This window comes from Entelurus aequoreus, linkage group LG26, assembly GCF_033978785.1.
Source record: "Entelurus aequoreus isolate RoL-2023_Sb linkage group LG26, RoL_Eaeq_v1.1, whole genome shotgun sequence".
Taxonomy (NCBI): Eukaryota; Metazoa; Chordata; class Actinopteri; order Syngnathiformes; family Syngnathidae; genus Entelurus; species Entelurus aequoreus.
Genome location: NC_084756.1, coordinates 11,171,342 through 11,188,908, shown reverse-complemented (window position 1 = coordinate 11,188,908; position 17,567 = coordinate 11,171,342). Strand labels below are relative to the sequence as shown.

General features: G+C 40.0%; 1 protein-coding gene across 1 annotated transcript; it reads right to left on the bottom strand.

Moving 5' to 3' along the window:
- Positions 1-340: 340 nt before the first annotated feature.
- On the bottom strand, positions 341-16,824 carry LOC133643234 (uncharacterized). Its single transcript, XM_062037679.1, has 6 exons — positions 16,480-16,824; positions 8,362-8,557; positions 8,215-8,297; positions 5,006-5,142; positions 4,651-4,927; positions 341-900 (listed from the first exon to the last, which is right to left on the bottom strand). Exons 1-6 carry the CDS (start codon positions 16,750-16,752, stop codon positions 865-867), a joined length of 1,002 nt encoding a protein of 333 aa, XP_061893663.1. The 5' UTR covers positions 16,753-16,824; the 3' UTR covers positions 341-864.
- Between the last annotated feature and the right edge of the window lie 743 nt (positions 16,825-17,567).

The following is a 17,567-nucleotide window of genomic DNA, read 5'->3' as shown; positions in this document are numbered from 1 at the left end:
TACAACAAACAATGTGTGCTTATTTTTAAATGTTTTATCAAAATGAGTATTCATTATATTAATGGCTACAATGAGCACGTTTTGTAGTGCTATCACAGCTGCACTGGGGCGGAAGGCAGGGTAAGACAAACTCACATTCACACACTTGGACCAATTTATTGTCGCCAAATTATTTTTTAATAATTCTCACCAATAGGGCCTATATTGGTGTATTGTACACATATAAAATATTCTGATTCAAATGTTATCATTTTTCTGCTCTGAGTGTTTTTTTTCCATTGTTAAAAATTAGTTACTTAAAATAAGGAACTATAACGAGCGAGTCTTTAAAACAACGGCTCCTCAAGATCCGACTCCCTTCAAAGAGCCATATATTTATCTCCTGTGGCAAAATTAATAATACTACAGCAGGTTTGTTTTGAATTTTGCTTCTTCTATTTAGTCTAATCTCTACCGGGTTTATTAGAGTTGTTTAGCCATTTAAAAAAAAAGGCCCACTCATTTTACAGGTTTCTTTAATCCCCCTGTAGGCTGGATGTGACATTACTGACACCTAGTGACCAGTCAGTAACCACTATTACGTATGATTGCAATCTCTTTATTTCACTTTAAAAAACAACACCAATGATTTGACTGAATGTTGACTGTGTGCAAAATGTAACAAATCATATTCCACCATGATAATTCTCGGTGGAAGACAGCCCCCAAAAGCAAGTCATTTGATATTAAAAGACTCCTCACCTGGCGAGTCTGAGTCCATATTTCCACCCACTGCCATACTGCTTTCCTGTTTCAGAGGCTGCTGAGTCTTTTACCATTTGTTGTTTATTGCAACATATAGGCAAGGCATGCATCCTTAAGGTGTCATGTTATAACATCTGGAAATTCAGTTTTGACTATCTGTAAAACATAGAAGAAAAACATGTACAACTATTTTAATACAAGACGTTTGAAACGGCATGCTTATTGGGGCACGATTAGGGATGGGTACCTTCTACATTTAATTCGATACGTTAACCTCGGAATCCATACCAGTACTCAATGGTACCAATTTTCATGTGTTTGAATGTGATAATAAATGTGAATTGCTATGTAACATTCAACACTGAACAGTCCTGTCTAGTTGTTTTCTTAAACTTATGTGTCTCATTTGCAAGTACTGGCTTTTGATTATTAATTTTATTGGAGTCATTCGCACTTATGTTTATTTCATCTAGTATATGTTTACTGTCCATATATTTATGCTATTTTATTCATAACATATCCTTTATCCATAGTCATAGTACTGACGAGTTGTATGCGTTTTATTATTTTTACAAGACCTGCTCAGTGGTCTTGTGGTTAGAGTGTCTGCCCTGAGATCAGTAAGTCGTGAGTTCAAACCCTGGCCGAGTCATACCAAAGACTATAAAAATGGAACCCATTACCTCCCTGCTTGGCACTCAGCATCAAGGGTTGGAATTCGGGGTTAAATCACCAAAATGATTCCCGGGCGCGGCCACTGCAGCTGCTCCCCTCACCTCCCAGGCTCACTGCTCCCCTCACCTCCCAGGGGGTGAACAAGGGGATGGGTCAAATGCAGAGGTTAATTTCACCACACCTAGTGTGTGTGTCACAATCATTGGTACTTTAACTTTGTTTTTGTTTTTAATTCCAGCGTTCTTTGGAGTGCGCCCTCTGCATTGCGAATTTTTTTCAGCCATGGTTGCAGGGAAGTTTTGTGTCGGCAATCTGGTGACCTCCTGGTATAGACAGCTGCCGTGATAGCTTTTTTTCACCTGGCTCATCTGTACATAGCTGTGTGTTTATTTCCGAGTGTGCGTATTTGTCTATGTTTGGTAAAAGAATGAATGGTGGGAGGTGGGTCATCAGGGCATTGTTTTTTAAAGGGGACCTATTTTGTAAAACTAACTTGTCTTAGCCATTTGTACCTGCTGTTGTGTATTTGGGATCTGCATAAGTCCCGAACATTTGAAATCAAACTGTGGCGGGATTATGGAGATATTCATAAAATAATCCTGCCTTCCTACATACTTCCGCCGTTTGGAATTTGCAAAACCTGATTATCCATATGTGGTGTAAATTTACCCAAAGTTTTTTGCGCAAATCCGCCAGTGTAGTCCCTGCTGTAGTCAATAAGCTCTTTGTTTTCCTCTATCCGCTTGTTGTAGGGCAGACTGGCTCGTACATGCACAAGCATCCTCTGCTGTTGTCATTTCTAATACAAAGTAAGGTATACCGTATTTTCCGCACTATAAGGCGCACCTAAAAACCTCCAATTTTCTCAAAAGCTGACAGTGCGCCTTATAATCCGGTGCGCCTTATATATGGACCAATATTGAGCCACAACAGGTCTCGCAACTATGGGATGCATAACGTAACCCCAGCCTCTACTGTAGCGTCTATTCTATGCGCCTTATAATGCGGTGCGCCTTATATATGAACAAAGTTTTAAAATAGGCCATTCATTGAAGGTGCGCCTTATCATCCGGTGCGCCTTATAGTGCGGAAAATACGGTAGTTCAAAATGAATCTGTCAGTAGACTCGTTATGGAAGTATTTTGCCATTTAAAGGGGAACTGCATTGTTTTATTTTAATTTTGCCTAACGTTCACAATCATTACGGGAGACAAGAAGACAACATATTTTTGTTCGCTTTCTAAAATTTAAAAAACGGCTCGTTCTGGGTGGCTAGCAATGCATTTAATGGGGGCAATCAATTCTACCTCTAAATCACTTTAAAAATGCAGTCAAAAACTGTCAACAATACTTAATTTACGTGCCGTCATCTGTATAATAACCAAGTTGTAGCGACATTGTTACTGTAAGAGCAAACATTGAGGAACTCTTTTTCCATCGTAGTAACACATCGGCGTGCTTCGGCATTAGCTGTAAAAACTAACTATGGCAAGAGATAAGCTAGCTTCTACAACAACACGAAACGTTTGTAATGCACAACACTGCGATAGGACACCAATATGTACTGAGTGAAAAACATGATCATATTATAGTATCTGTTAAGTATTAGCCCACATTTCATGTTTTCTTTGTACACAGCTGAGCTAGCCAGACAGCGAATGTACTGTAGTTGTACTAACACGTGTATCATGATCGATATTAAAGTGACTCACTCGATGGACAGTTGTTCGTCTGGTCCAGCTGGCCGGGGACGTTTCCTGTTGATTTTGAGTAAGCAATCCATTTATGTTGAAATAGCTTGTCTTCAATTTCCATATTTATAGCGTCAAAACCGCTTTCATCCCCCTCTGCCAGCTTCCGTTTGCTCCAACTTCTCACTCTTCCTTCGTGCTTGCTTCTATAAGCAGCAGTATATTTAGCTTCAAAAGTATAAGGTTATTTGTCCAATAACAGTTGTCTTTGTTGTCTGTTACCAAGTCTGCCATGATTAGAAAACACACTCGTGTTTGATTCTGGAAGTTGGAACACACATGTTGCCAGAAGACAGACGTGCGCTGCTATGGAAAGAAATCAACACGCGGAATAAATCAGTCCCGGAAATGATCAAAATACGGTAAATATTGAACATATTATATATTGTTACGAAGGTGTATGTTACTACATTATATACAGATTTGCACTGTGTATACAACAGTGTTTTTCAACCTTTTTTGAGCCAAGGCACATTTCTTTTGTTGAAAAAATCCGGAGGCACGCCACCAGCAGAAATCATTAAAAATGAAACTCAGCAGCAGTAAAAAGTCATTGTCGCAATTGTTGGATATGACTTTAAACCATAACCAACTACGCATCACTATAGCTCTTGTCTCAAAGTAGGTGTACTGTCACCACCTGTCACATCACGCCGTGACTTATTTTGAGTTTTTTGCGGTTTTCCTGTGTAGTGTTTTAGTTCTTGTCTTGCGCTCCTATTTTGGTGGCTGCTCCTGTTTTGTTGTTGTTTTCCTGTAGCAGTTTCATGTCTTCCTTTGAGCGCTATTCCCAGCATCTGCTTTGTTTTAGCAATCAAGACTATTTAAGTTGTTGCTATCCTTCTTTTTGGGGACATTGTTGATTGTCATGTCATGTTCGGATGTACTTTGTGGACGCCGTCTTTGCTCCACTGTAAGTCTTTGCTGTCGTCCAGCATTCTGTTTTTGTTTACTTTGTAGCCAGTTAGGTTTTAGTTCCGTTCTGCATAGCCTTCACTAAGCTTCAATGCCTTTTCTTAGGGGCACTCACCTTTTTTTAATTTTTGGTTTAAGCATTAGATACGACGACAAACCCTCGTTGTCTCACACGACGTGTTCCCGACATCTACAAAGCAATTAGGCACAGCGGTTGAAAAACACTGGTATATAAAACGTTGCTGGAGGGTTTTGAAGTTGTTTTAGAGGGCTTTGAAGGCTACAGCAGTGACTCCCATTAGCCGCATCTTTCAAGCGTTTTTATCATCTTTAAAATAAAAAAATTAAAAAAAGACAGGTGTGTTGTTGTCTCTCATAATGTTTGTGAACGATAGGCAAAATTTCAAAAAAGTGCAGTTCTCCTTTAAGTTGAATGTGTCTACAACAATTATACTTATTTTACATGAATCGGTAGCTGGTAGTACAGACAGACTTTGGTCGGTATGTATTAAAGTACCATATTTGGTACCCATCCCTAGATATATGATACGGGTCGCTCAAATACCTTGTCCATCCGATTGCAGGATCCATCAGTACTATTAACAGCTGCAGACAATTGGAGGTTTTCCACAGGAGTGCTTCCCCTCAATGGTTGGCTCTGCCATTTTCTGGTGTACTGGCAGTGGAGGCAAAGCTGAGTAAAGGCCACATATGTCCCTAGTCTCTGTGACTGCACCTGGCAGTCCCGGTTGCACACCGGACACGTTTGGAAGAGATCCATCAGACAGCTCTCAAACACCATGTACTTTCTGTCATTGTGTTCCATGGTCGACTCTTCTCCACTATCAGGGAAGAAAATATGAACAACTCAATTATTTACATATACCGACCCAATGTTGCATGCTGTATTGGAATTTTACCTAATTTCAGACGACTCTGTAATGGAGTCACCGGATTCGTACTTTAAGGCGTGTGGAAGAAGAGTTTCTTCATCCTCTTGATCCTCATCCTCGCTCTCTTCTAATTTAATGTGTGGTCTCTTAACTGGTGGAACCCCCTGCAAAGGTGCAACACCCCTCACTGAATAAGTTTCTCTAAATTAGTCTGATTTCTCAAATTATTTTTGTTTTGTATTTTTACACCTACATGTGAAGTCCCAGCGTCAACGCTATCTACAGGGGTGTCAAACTCATTTTATCTCAGGGGCTGCATGGAGGAAAATCTGTGCACAAGCGGCCCGGACTATTAAAATCATGGCATTAAAACTAAAAAAATAAAGACAACTTCAGATTGTTTTCTTCGTCTTACTTTGGCCAAAAATAGAACAAACACATTCTGAAAATATTACAATAGAAAAAAACACTGGCAGCGGTAAAGTTTAGATCCATGAAGGAAAGAAGAAAGTGAATGAATGTTTATAACTTAATAAATTTACAAATGCATAAAAATTTGTTTTCTTTTGTATTATTTTTTTTATGAATTAAGTAAGGTTTATGACAACCTTTTTCCAAAACACAATATAGAATGTGAGATATAACAGGATAATGCATAAATGCATCATTTGTTTTCAAAACAGTTACAAAAAAGTGGGACCCCAAAAATTTACTGAGGGACCCCATTTTTATGACTTGATGGGGTCCCTGGGACCTCGTTTTGAAAATTCATAGCGCCAACACTGATGGAGTATTGGTGAGTGCAAAACAGCAGCAGGTGGCAGTGGCCTGCGGTCCGGTTCTAATAGTAATCAAATATCATCCCGGGGGCCATAGATCATTCATTCGTGGGCCGGATCTGGCCCGCGGGCCTTGACTTTGACACCCCTGCTCTAATGAGACTATCGGTCATACGCCGTGTGCCTCCCGTACGCTGGGGGGTGCTTATTTCCTTTTAGGGCAGATAAATGTATTGCTTTTCTTATTGACATCCTCACAAGTCACTCTTTATGATCGCAGAGATGCCAAGTTCTTGTTGTACCTGATGTCCGCTGTAATATTGGCACAGAAAATATTACGTCTCTAAAGGCTATGTTGATGTTAAATAGCAGACAACATCAAGGAATGATCCCAGATTGTGCCACGAACATGACACTGCCACCAAGAAGGTCCTTTATTTATGTTCATATTTAAGCCTTACACTGCTTGATTGAAAAGGTTACATTAGCAGACACTGTAATGCTACACACAACCAGGGTTGCCAAATATTTTTTAAAAGTCAATTATTGCATATGGTTCTAATGTGTGCTACCTTAAGACAAAATATGTTGATTGACATTCTAAATGTAATATGTCTTCATCACTCATTATTTTCCGCAGTTTTATGCATGTGTATGTATAAAATTAATGAATTACAATTTTGGAGAGAAAAATAGAAATTACCATATTTTAGGGACTACGAGCCGCTACATTTTCCCCACGTTTTGAACCCCGCCGCTTATAAAACGGTGCAGCAAATAATAGATTTTTATTCTCGAAAGGCCATAGTATTTTGTATATTAACAAATAGTTTTCATAGAACACAAACGGACACTGGAAAGGTGTGTTTTTGTTTGTGCTATGGCGTCATCTTATGTATGAGTTCGCTCAGTGCAGGTTAAAAATGTACTTCCTGTTTGGCTCTTTGAAAAGGAAGTAGTCGTCCATAGCGTTTCTGCTTAAAATAATTCTTAAACTGTCAATCCAAGCAACGTTTCTAAGTTTTACAATATAACTAAAAAAGGTATACTTACTAAACCATCCCATGTGTGATGTCTGTAGGAGTGTTTTCATGCATATTTGTATGTGCAATCATAATGTAATCAAGCTCGCTTCGCTAGGATTAGCGAAGATGCTAACATGTTTACAAGTGTCTAAGTTAGTATTATTAACTTGCAATGGAATTGTTTTTGTATTGTTTCTGTTTTGTAAATTCACCAAAACATCACCGTAGAGCAGGAGTGTCAAACTCATTTTAGATCAGGGGTCACATGGAGAAAAATCTACTCCCAAGAGGGCCGGACTGGTAAAATCACGGCACGATAACTTAAAAATAAAGACAACTTCAGATTGTTTTCTTTGTTTAAAAATAGAACAAGCACATTCTGAAAATGTACAAATCATAATGTTTTTCTGTTTTTTTTTACACTTACATGTTGCGGTGTCTTTATTTATCGTTATTTATATTTTCTGAATAAGTTATGTGATAATGTTCATCAGTCAACTCTTTGGTGTTAATTTTCAATTTATCAAGATAAAAAAATTATATCCAAATCAAATTACAGTATGTTATTTATGTAGTTAGATCATTTTCATCGACTGATGTACTAACATCATGTGGTTTATTTTGTACATATGTAGCATCATCTGCAAAGATACAAAGAATTGCTATTGCGACATCCAGTGGACACATTTAGAACAGCAGTTTCTTCCATTGAAAAATTTCAGGTTGATTTTTATACTTAGCAAACTCATCCCGCGGGCCAGATAAAACCTATTCGCAGGCCTGATCCGGCCCTCAGGCCGTACGTTTGACACCCCTGCCGTAGAGTTATTAAATCTGTTTAGTGTATTGGAGAGCTAGCCTTCGCAGCTAGTGGGTCTACGACGATGACTTCTGTTTTGTTTGATCAGCTGTTTTACTGCCGTGTGACAGACACAGTTTGGAAACAATTAAGGTATGTAAATAAAGATTTACAAAATATTTCGTACCTGCATATATCTGTGGCTTATAGTCCGGTGCGGCTAATATACGTAAACATATTTATTTCTACTAAAATTTGGTGGCTATGGCTTAGTCCAGAAAATACGGTAGGGTTTTTCTCAACATTGTGCAGCCCGAATTTAGAGTGCACAAATGCAGCGTAAAGAGGCTTGTGTACGCTTTCTTCTTTACCTTGAAATATACCTGCTTCCACTATTTGTTTTGGAGTCTGAATGAAGCCAACATTCTCAATTTCCTTAGCTACCCTTTAAGTAAATCTCTGTTTCTTTTTCCCCCACTCAAGAGAACTGGTTTTCATTCTCGGTGTGTTCGTCCAACTTTTCAAAAGCCAAAAAAACGATAAGATTAAAGGTGTTCCCATGGGTTGTAGAATGCTCATTTTGAGCCAAATTTTGAGAAATCCGACTAATTGAGTGCATGTAAACATACTCACTGGCGTGGGAAAAAACTGAGGCGCCGTGTCCAGCTGTTTGGTCGACGTGCCAACACTCAGATCTGAAATGGTGACCTGTGTCCCTGATGAGAAAAATATGTAGGTTTGCATTTCTGCTCGTTTATATAGCCCTAATTACATACACACCTTTGCTTCTCACGCGTTGCAGCGTACTATAGGACAGCTGCGTGGCTATATTTCTCTTGGATGGACACAACCACATATATGTGCCAACAGATACCATATGAGGGCTGAACTGTGTTCCGCGAGATTCAGTAGATGCAAACTTCTTTGGGCATCTGGTGTGTCTGTGTTGCGGGCAAGTCAGGATCTGTGACGTACTCTAATAGGGAAAGAAAAAAGTTACATTAACATGAGGTATTATTGGCACGGGAACTTTATAGTAGGGCTGGGCGATAAGGCCTTTAATTAATATCTCAATATTTTTAGGCCATGTCACGATACACGATATATATCTCGATATTTTGCCTTAGCCTTGAATGAAATAATAGGAATAATAGGAAATCAAATAGTGTATGTCCTTCGCTATGTGGTAGGTTACTGCGGACGTTATCTCCTTCTGTTGTTGACTATTTTTTTCATACGGTGTTGATGTGGAAATGGAAGACGCCAGGCTCAATTGGGTCAGTGCTGGTTGCTTCGGCATTTTGTTGGGTGTGGCACCGGCTGCCGATGTTGACATGCAGAGTTTCAAGCACTCCTTATTCTCTAGCGGGTGACTTTTCAAATGATGCTACAAATTAGTAGTGCTGCTACTTTTTGTAGCAACGCTTTGACATATTACGGTTGTCTGTTCAACATCTTCCCGCTTGAAGCCAAACCACCGCCAGACAATGAACCCCGTGCTGTATTTCTTGGGAATTAATTATTCTTCCTCCATTTGTTACCAGATTCGCACCTTCTCTCTCTCGTATTACCACTCCCACCGCTCCGCTTGCACCACCTGCCACTGCTAACGTTACCTATGCCGCTCCCTCTCTGCTCGGCAAGTGCATATGACGTTGCACGCGCGACAGTATGTGACGTATGTAAGAAGGTGCGCTTGTTTTATCTCTCTGTGAGAAGGAGACACAAGAAAGAGTGAGAAAAGCCTGTAGTGTAATGTAATGCCCGCAGCTAAAAGCAACTGCGTGAGAACGTATACTCGAATACTCACGATATAGTTATTTTGTACATCATACAGAGACAAACCCGCGATATATCGAGTATATTCGATATATCGAGTATATTCAATATATCGCCCAGCCCCACTTTATAGCATATCTCACATGGGTGTAATTGACACAGGTCACGTTTAGATGAAAAGACTACTTTATTTACGTCCATATTCAAACCTAACACAGTTTGATTGTAAACGTTATATTAGCACACACACTGTAATGCTACAGACAACTAGGGTTGCCAACCGTCCCTTCAAAATGGAATCGTCCCGTTTTAGAGGCAAAAGCACACATTAGTGTCCGCCTTGAGATCGGTAGGTTGTGAGTTCAAACCCCGGCTGAGTCATACCAAAGACTATAAAAATGGGACCCATTACCTCTCTTCTTGGCACTCAGCATCAAGGGTTGGAATTGGGGGTTAAATCACCAAAAATTATTCCCGGGCGCAGCCACCGCTGCTGCCAACTGCTCCCCCACCTCCCAGGGGGTGATCAAGGGTGATGGGTCAAATGCAGAGAATAATTTCGCCACACCTAGTGAGTGTGTGACAATCATTGGTACTTTAACTTAATTCCATATTGAGCTGTCAAGGAACACACTTTGTTTTTATTACCTTGAGAATAAAAAATGATCTGTAAAATATCAATAGATTCCATCGAACACAGCTTCGACGACAGTTTGCCGCAGCCAATCGATGCCAGCATGTCCGATTGCTCACCTGTCAATCCTCTTGCAGTTCGACTTTTGTGGCATTTATTTGTCTTGCCTGCTGTCACTCTGCCTCAGCATGGCAGCAGCTAGCTAGAATGATCTGCAGAGCTTCTCGCAATCGGACTACAAATGTGACTTTTTAACCACAATGGCATTTTTCCGTTAAAAAAAAAGAGCAAATTAGGAAATTCAGAGATGGGTTTTTTTCTGAGCTACATGTGTCTGTCACACCTACAAGGTTCATGCTAACTCATTAGTATTGCTAACTCACTTTTTTTTTTTTAAAGTGTCATTTAAACAACTCTTCTCTCTTGTTGTTATAACAATTATGTTTTGTCCTCAAATGACTGTCAGGCTTGTCACTGACAGTGTGGTTATGTTTGGGTTTTCCTCTGTGTTTGTGTTTATTTCCTGTCCGCGCTCTTATTTTGGTTCCATTTCCTGCATGTCTCCCTGAGCCTCACCTGTCCCTGATTGGCAGCCTGGCCCGCCTGGTTGCAATTGCCAATCAGGCTACTATTTATGCCTGCCTCAGGGCTCAATGATTGTATCCTGTATACCAGTGTTTTTCAACCTTTTTTGAGCCGAGGCACATTTTTTGCGTTGAAAAAATCCAGAGGCACACCACCAGCAGAAATCATTAAAAAACGGAAACTCAGCAGCAGTAAAAAGTCGTTGTCGCAATTGTTGGATATGACTTGAAACCACAACCAACCATGCATCAATATAGCTCTTGTCTCAAAGTAGGTGTACTGTCACCCTATGGCGGGGGTCGGCAACCCGCGGCTCTAGAGCCGCATGCGGCTCTTTAGCGCCGCCCTAGTGGCTCTCTGGAGATTTTTCAAAAATGTATGAAGAATGGAAAAAGATGAGGGGAAAAAAAAACGATTTTTTTGTTTTAGTATGGTTTCTGTAGGAGGACAAACATGACACAAACCTCCCTAATTGTTATAAAACACACTGTTTATATTAAACATGCTTCACTGATTCGAGTATTTGGCGAGCGCCGTTTTGTCCTACTAATTTTGGCGGTCCTTGAACTCACCTTAGTTTGTTTCCATGTATAACTTTCTCCGACTTTCTAGGACGTGTTTTATGCCACTTCTTTTTCCGTCTCATTTTGTCCACCACACTTTTAACGTCGTGCATGAGTGCACAAAGGTGAGTTTTGATGTTATTGACTTGTGTGGAGTGCTAATAGGACATATTTGGTCACTGCATGACTGCAAGCTAATCGATGCTAACATGCTATTTAGGCTAGCGATATGTACATATTGCATCATTATGCCTCATTTGTAGCTATATTTGAGGTCATTTAGTTTCCTTTAAGTCCTCTTAATTAAATTTATATCCAATGACACATGTAATATGGCTTTTAATTTTTTGCGGCTCCAGACAGATTTGTTTTTGTATTTTTGGTCCAATATGGCTCTTTCAACATTTTGGGTTGCCGACCCCTGCACTAGATGATCAAATAAATGGATTAAAAATAATTAAAATACACATCAGGTAAAAGTCCAAAAATAATATGAAATAAGATAAGATATAATCAAACATAAAAATAAACTACAATATGAAAAACTATAAAATAAAATAAAATACAATAAAAACTGAAATATAAATATAATAAGACCATATAAAAATAGGCTAAGATATGATAAAACATAAAAATAAGCTAAGATATGATAACACATAAAAATAACTAATACTAACAGAATAATCCTGCACATTGGGCCTAATATTTGTGTAGTAAAGTGGTTTTTGAATTCGAGCAATGTAATCTGAAAGATGTTTAAAATATCAACAATTAATGTTAATATTTTTGAAACAATATACTTCTCATAACATGAGTATCTGTGTGGTGTGCATGAGAGAGTGGAAAGAAAAGCATTGCTATAGTTTCACTTCATCTGCCTTTTTTTTTACAACCTACTTGAAGTTGTATTTTCCTTTTTTTTTTCAAAGCCAATCAGAAAGAAGGGGCGGTCTAAGCATGCCCGCCCCCAAAGTACCAAAATGAAACATGACAGCGCACAGACCGAGACAGCGCGCGCGCAGAAAGGCACCGCGCGCGCGCAGAAAGGCACCGCGCGCGCGCAAGAAGGCGCGCGCGCAAAAGGGTGTCGCGCGCGCACGAAGTGGAGAATAACAGTTTTTACGCGCTTGGATTTTTGGTACTCATGTGACGCCATATCACCCCCTGTCACATCACGCCGTGACTAATTTTAAGTTTTTTTGCTGTTTTCCTGTGTGCAGTGTTTTAGTTCTTGTCTTGCGCTCTTATTTTGGTGGCTTTTTCTCATTTTTTGGTATTTTCCTGTAGCAGTTTCATGTCTTTCTTTGAGAGATATTTTCCGCATGTACTTTGTTTTAGCAATCAAGAATATTTCAGTTGTTTTTATCCTTCTTTGTGGGGACATTTTTGATTGTCATGTCATGCTCGGATGTACATTGTGGACGCCGTCTTTGCTCCACAGTAAGTCTTTGCTGTCGTCCAGCATTCTGTTTTTGTTTACTTTGTAGCCAGTTCAGTTTTAGTTTTGATCTGCATAGCCTTCCCTAAGCTTTAATGCCTTTTCTTAGGGGCACTCACCTTTTGTTTAATTTTGGTTTAAGCATTAGACACCTTTTTACCTGCACACTGCCTCCCGCTGTTTCCGACATCTACAAAGCAATTAGCTACCGGCTGCCACCTACTGATATGGAAGAGTATTACACTGTTACTCTGCCGAGCTCTAGACAGCACCGACACTCAACAACAACACATCATTTGCAGACTATAATTACTGGTTTGCAAAAAATATTTGAACCCAAATAGGTCAAATTAGATCATCTCCCACGGCACACCAGACTGTATCTCACGGCACACTATGCCGTGGCACAGTGGTTGAAAAACACTGCTGTATACTGTTGCCTGTTTCCCGGTTCCCTGTTTTCCTTGCATTTTCACATTAAAGTCATGTTTTCCTGCACTTCGCCTGCCATCTCTGCATCTTGGGGTTTGTCACCAGCAGGTCCTGTCAATGACTAGTTTAAGTTGTTAAAGGCCTACTGAAAGCCACTACTACCGACCACGCAGTCTGATAGTTTATATATCAATGATGAAATCTTAACATTGCAACACATGCCAATACGGCCGGGTTAACTTATAAAGTGCAATTTTAAATTTCCCGCTAAACTTCCGGTTGGAAACGTCTATGTATGATGACGTATGCGCGTGACGTCAATGGTTGAAACGGAAGTATTCGGACACATTGAATCCAATACAAATAGCTCTGTTTTCATCTCAAAATTCCACAGTATTCTGGACATCTGTGTTGGTGAATCTTTTGCAATTTGTTTAACGAACAATGAAGACTGCAAAGAAGGAAGCTGTAGGTGGGATCGGTGTATTAGCGGCGGACTACAGCAACACAACTAGGAGGACTTTGAGATGGATAGCAGACGCGCTAGCCACCGACCTCACCTTGACTTCCTCCGTCTCCGGGCCGCAGACCGCATCTATGATCGGTTGAAGTCTTTCGTCGCTCCGTCGATCGCTGGAACGCAGGTGAGCACGGGTGTTGATGAGCAGATGAGGGCTGGCTGGCGTAGGTGGAGCGCTAATGTTTTTAGCATAGCTCTGTGAGGTCCCGTAGCTAAGTTAGCTTCAATGGCGTCGTTAGCAACAGCATTGTTAAGCTTCGCCAAGCTGGAAAGCATTAACCGTGTATTTACATGTTCATGGTTTAGTTGTATTGTTGATTTTCTGTCTATCCTTCCAGTCAGGGGTTTATTTATTTTGTTTCTATCTGCATTTAAGCACAATGCTATCACGTTAGCTCAGTAGCTAAGTGTGTCACCGATGTATTGTCGTGGAGATAAAAGTCACTGTGAATGTCCATTTCGTGTTCTCCACTCTCATTTTCAAGAGGATATAGTATCCGAGGTGGTTTAAAATACAAATCCGTGATCCACAATAGAAAAAGGAGAGCGTTTGGAATCCAATGAGCCAGCTTGTACCTAAGTTACGGTCAGAGCGAAAAAAGATACGTCCTGCACTGCACTTTAGTCCTTCACTTTCACGTTCCTCATCCACGAATCTTTCATCCTCGCTCAAATTAATGGGGTAATCGTCGCTTTCTCGGTCCGAATCTCTCTCGCTGCTGGTGTAAACAATAGGAACATATGAGCAGTCCTTCCTCCGGTGTCGTCACGCTACTTCCGGTACAGGCAAGGCTCTTTTTTATCAGAGACCAAAAGTTGCGAACTTTATCGTCGTCGTTCTATACTAAATCCTTTCAGCAAAAATATGGCAATATCGCGAAAAGATCAAGTATGACACATAGAATGGATCTGCTATCCCCGTTTAAACAAGAAAAAATAATTTCAGTAGGCCTTTAAACATAAACTTAGTCTATCCAGCTTAATGATGGTCACACTACACTTTATGATAGTGATATTACACTTTATGAGTGACACTACAATTTGGGCCTGATTTACTAAAGGTTTGCGCGTACTAAAACAGGTGCAGACCTGATTGCACACGCAAGGCTGATCTACTAAACGTGTGCAAAGTGGATTGCGTCTGTTAAGTGAGCAGAATAAGGCTTGCAATCCATTTTGCATCTCTGTCTTCATTAATATGCAAAGTATATGCTAATCCTCAAAACGGCCACAATACTGGGAGAAGATGCAGGAAAATAAGCGGTAGCTAATGGATGGATGGGATAGCACGAGCAATGTGATTCATCAACACTCATCACCATTTAGCGAGCACTATTTTGCATTCTATTTAGCACGTGTGGAAAGGACGCGCAAACTGACACATTTCCGCACATGTCTTGCGCTGCGCAGAGAGACAATGGACAGACGAGAATCCTGCGTCATACGTGTATCAACAATTTGGACAATCAAAATAAAAAATATTAGACATATCGTCTATTCAGCAACATCATTTTATAATTTAATAGCTGCTTGAGGACTTATGAGGGCCGATAAAAACAAATTCAATTGATGTGAGTTGGTGTCCTTTTGAACTCTGGCGGGCCGTATCTGGACCACGGGCCGTAGTTTGGGGGACACCCGGCGTATAGCATAAAACAACTAATTTCACACAAACAAAAGAAGACCGGAAATCAGGTCGTCCAGCCCCCACAAAGTGTCCCTTATTTATTTTTCAGGGACTTGGCAACCCTGCAGACAACAACGCACAATATATATTGTATATATGATATAAACATATAATTAGGGATGTCCGATAATATGGGATTGCCGATATTATTGGCCGATAAATGCTTTAAAATGTAATATCGGAAATTAACGGTATCGGTTTCAACATTATCTGTATCGGTTTCTAAAAGTAAAATATATGACTTTTTAAAACGGCGCTGTGTACACGGACGTAGGGAGAAGTACAGAGCGCCAATAAACCTTAAAGGCACTGCTGTTACGTGCCGGACCAATCACATAATATCTACGGCTTTTCACACACACAAGTGAATGCCAGCATACTTGGTCAACAGCCATACAGGTCACACTGAGGGTGGCCGTATAAACAACTTTAACACTGTTACAAATATGCGCCACACTGTGAACCCACACCAAACAAGAATGACAAACACATTTCGGGAGAACATCCGCACCGTAACACAACATAAACACAACAGAACAAATACCCAGAACCCCTTGCAGCACTAACTCTTCCGGGACGCTACAATACACCCCCCCGCTACCCCCTAAAACCCTGCCCCACCTCAACCGCCTCATGCTCTCTCAGGGAGAGCATGTTCCAGAATTCCAAGCTTCTGTGTTGAGGCATGTTAAAAAAATAAAAAAAAAGCACTTTGTGACTTCAATAATAAATATGGCAGTGCCATGTTGGCATTTTTTTCCATAACTTGAGTTGATTTATTTTGGAAATCCTTATTACATTGTTTAATGCATCCAGCTGGGCATCACAACAAAATTAGACATACTAATGTGTTAATTCCACGACTGTATATATCGGTATCGGTCGATATTGGAATCGCTAATTAAGAGTTGGACAATATCTGAATATCGGCAAAAAAGCCATTATCGGACATCTTTACATATAATATATCAGTATATATCATATACTGTACATACCTGTATATTATGTATATATTACATATATACATATTTTATATTGCTACTACGGTACATTATTTGTCTATTTTATACCTGCATTGTATATATATATATATATATATATATTTTATATTGCTACTACGGTACATTATTTGTCTATTTTATACCTGCATTGTCATTTCCATCCTTTGTAACTGAGCTACTGTGTGGAACAATTTCCCTTGTGGGTCATTAAAGTTGAAGTCTAAGTCTAACACCAGGACTCTGATAAAATGTGACTTACAGCTTTTTCTTCCGATTCTTCCATTCGGCCGAGTATCGTCGGAAAAGCGTCGTCTTTCAGCAGCAGTTTGCCGGCTAATCCCGCCTCGAACTGGCCCATGTTGACGAAACAGTCCCGGGTAAAGTGCCGTAAACAGACGAACGCCGAGCTATTTTTCTTTTGCTGTTCGGGGAAAATCAGTTTCAACCACTTCTTCTTGGTGCCTTCCACTTTGGGAAAGGCAAACAAATTGACCTTTCCCTCACAGCCGAAGAAACATTTTCTTGGGGACATTGTTCGGCTTGCTCGCAATTGCTTTGCCCAAATTTGGGGTCTGATTTTCTACGGGCTGGTGACGTCATCACGATGCGCGAAGGCTGTTCAATGTTTTTTGTTTTTTTTACTTTATTTAAAAATCTACAAAATTTACAACAAATGCACTATATTGCCAAAAGTATTTGGCCACCTGCCTTGACTCACATAGGAACTTGAAGTGCCATCCCATTCCTAACCCATAGGGTTCAATATGACGTGTACATAGAGTCATGCATAGACATCTTATAAGTAGACGCAGCATTGGCTGCTGTGACGCGAGAAATTGGGCCGCCATCTTGAAGTGGTGATGAGGAGCCGGCGAGCAGCCTAAACTGACAGTTGACAGGTAGAAAACAAAGACGCCGGGCTGGTGTTCAGCGTTTTCCTGCTCAAATGAGCGGACGGTTGAAAATAGGAATCGGGGGATTACTTTTCACAAGTAAGATTTAACATTAACGTACTATTGGTTGTATTTTGTGAAAAGAATATTACCACAGAGTTGAGAAGGAGCAAATATCATCAATAGTACTGAAATCGTAGCCGCTAGCAAACAAGAGTATGACCATAATAGAATTGCTTGTCAATTAAATTAATTAAATGTCATACTTGAATAACATAAAGTTGAAATAAATGATGAAGATAAAGATTGTAAAAGCCAACAGGGGTAAAAGTTAGGACCACAATCCAGATTGTGTAGGGGGAGGGGGTTAATATATGTTAGCTTTTTTGATTGATTAATTGATTGAAACTTTTATTAGTAGATTGCACAGTGAAGTACATATTCCGTACAATTG

Excerpts from the sequence above, each read along its gene's own strand:
- LOC133643234 (XM_062037679.1), bottom strand. The coding sequence starts at position 16,752 with ATGTCCCCAAGAAAATGTTTCTTCGGCTGTGAGGGAAAGGTCAATTTG. Across the intron at positions 8,558-16,479 it reads AAGAATCGGAAGAAAAAGCT|AGTACGTCACAGATCCTGAC; the intron begins GTAAGTCACATT and ends TTTCCCTATTAG. Across the intron at positions 8,298-8,361 it reads GCAACGCGTGAGAAGCAAAG|GGACACAGGTCACCATTTCA; the intron begins GTGTGTATGTAA and ends TTTTCTCATCAG.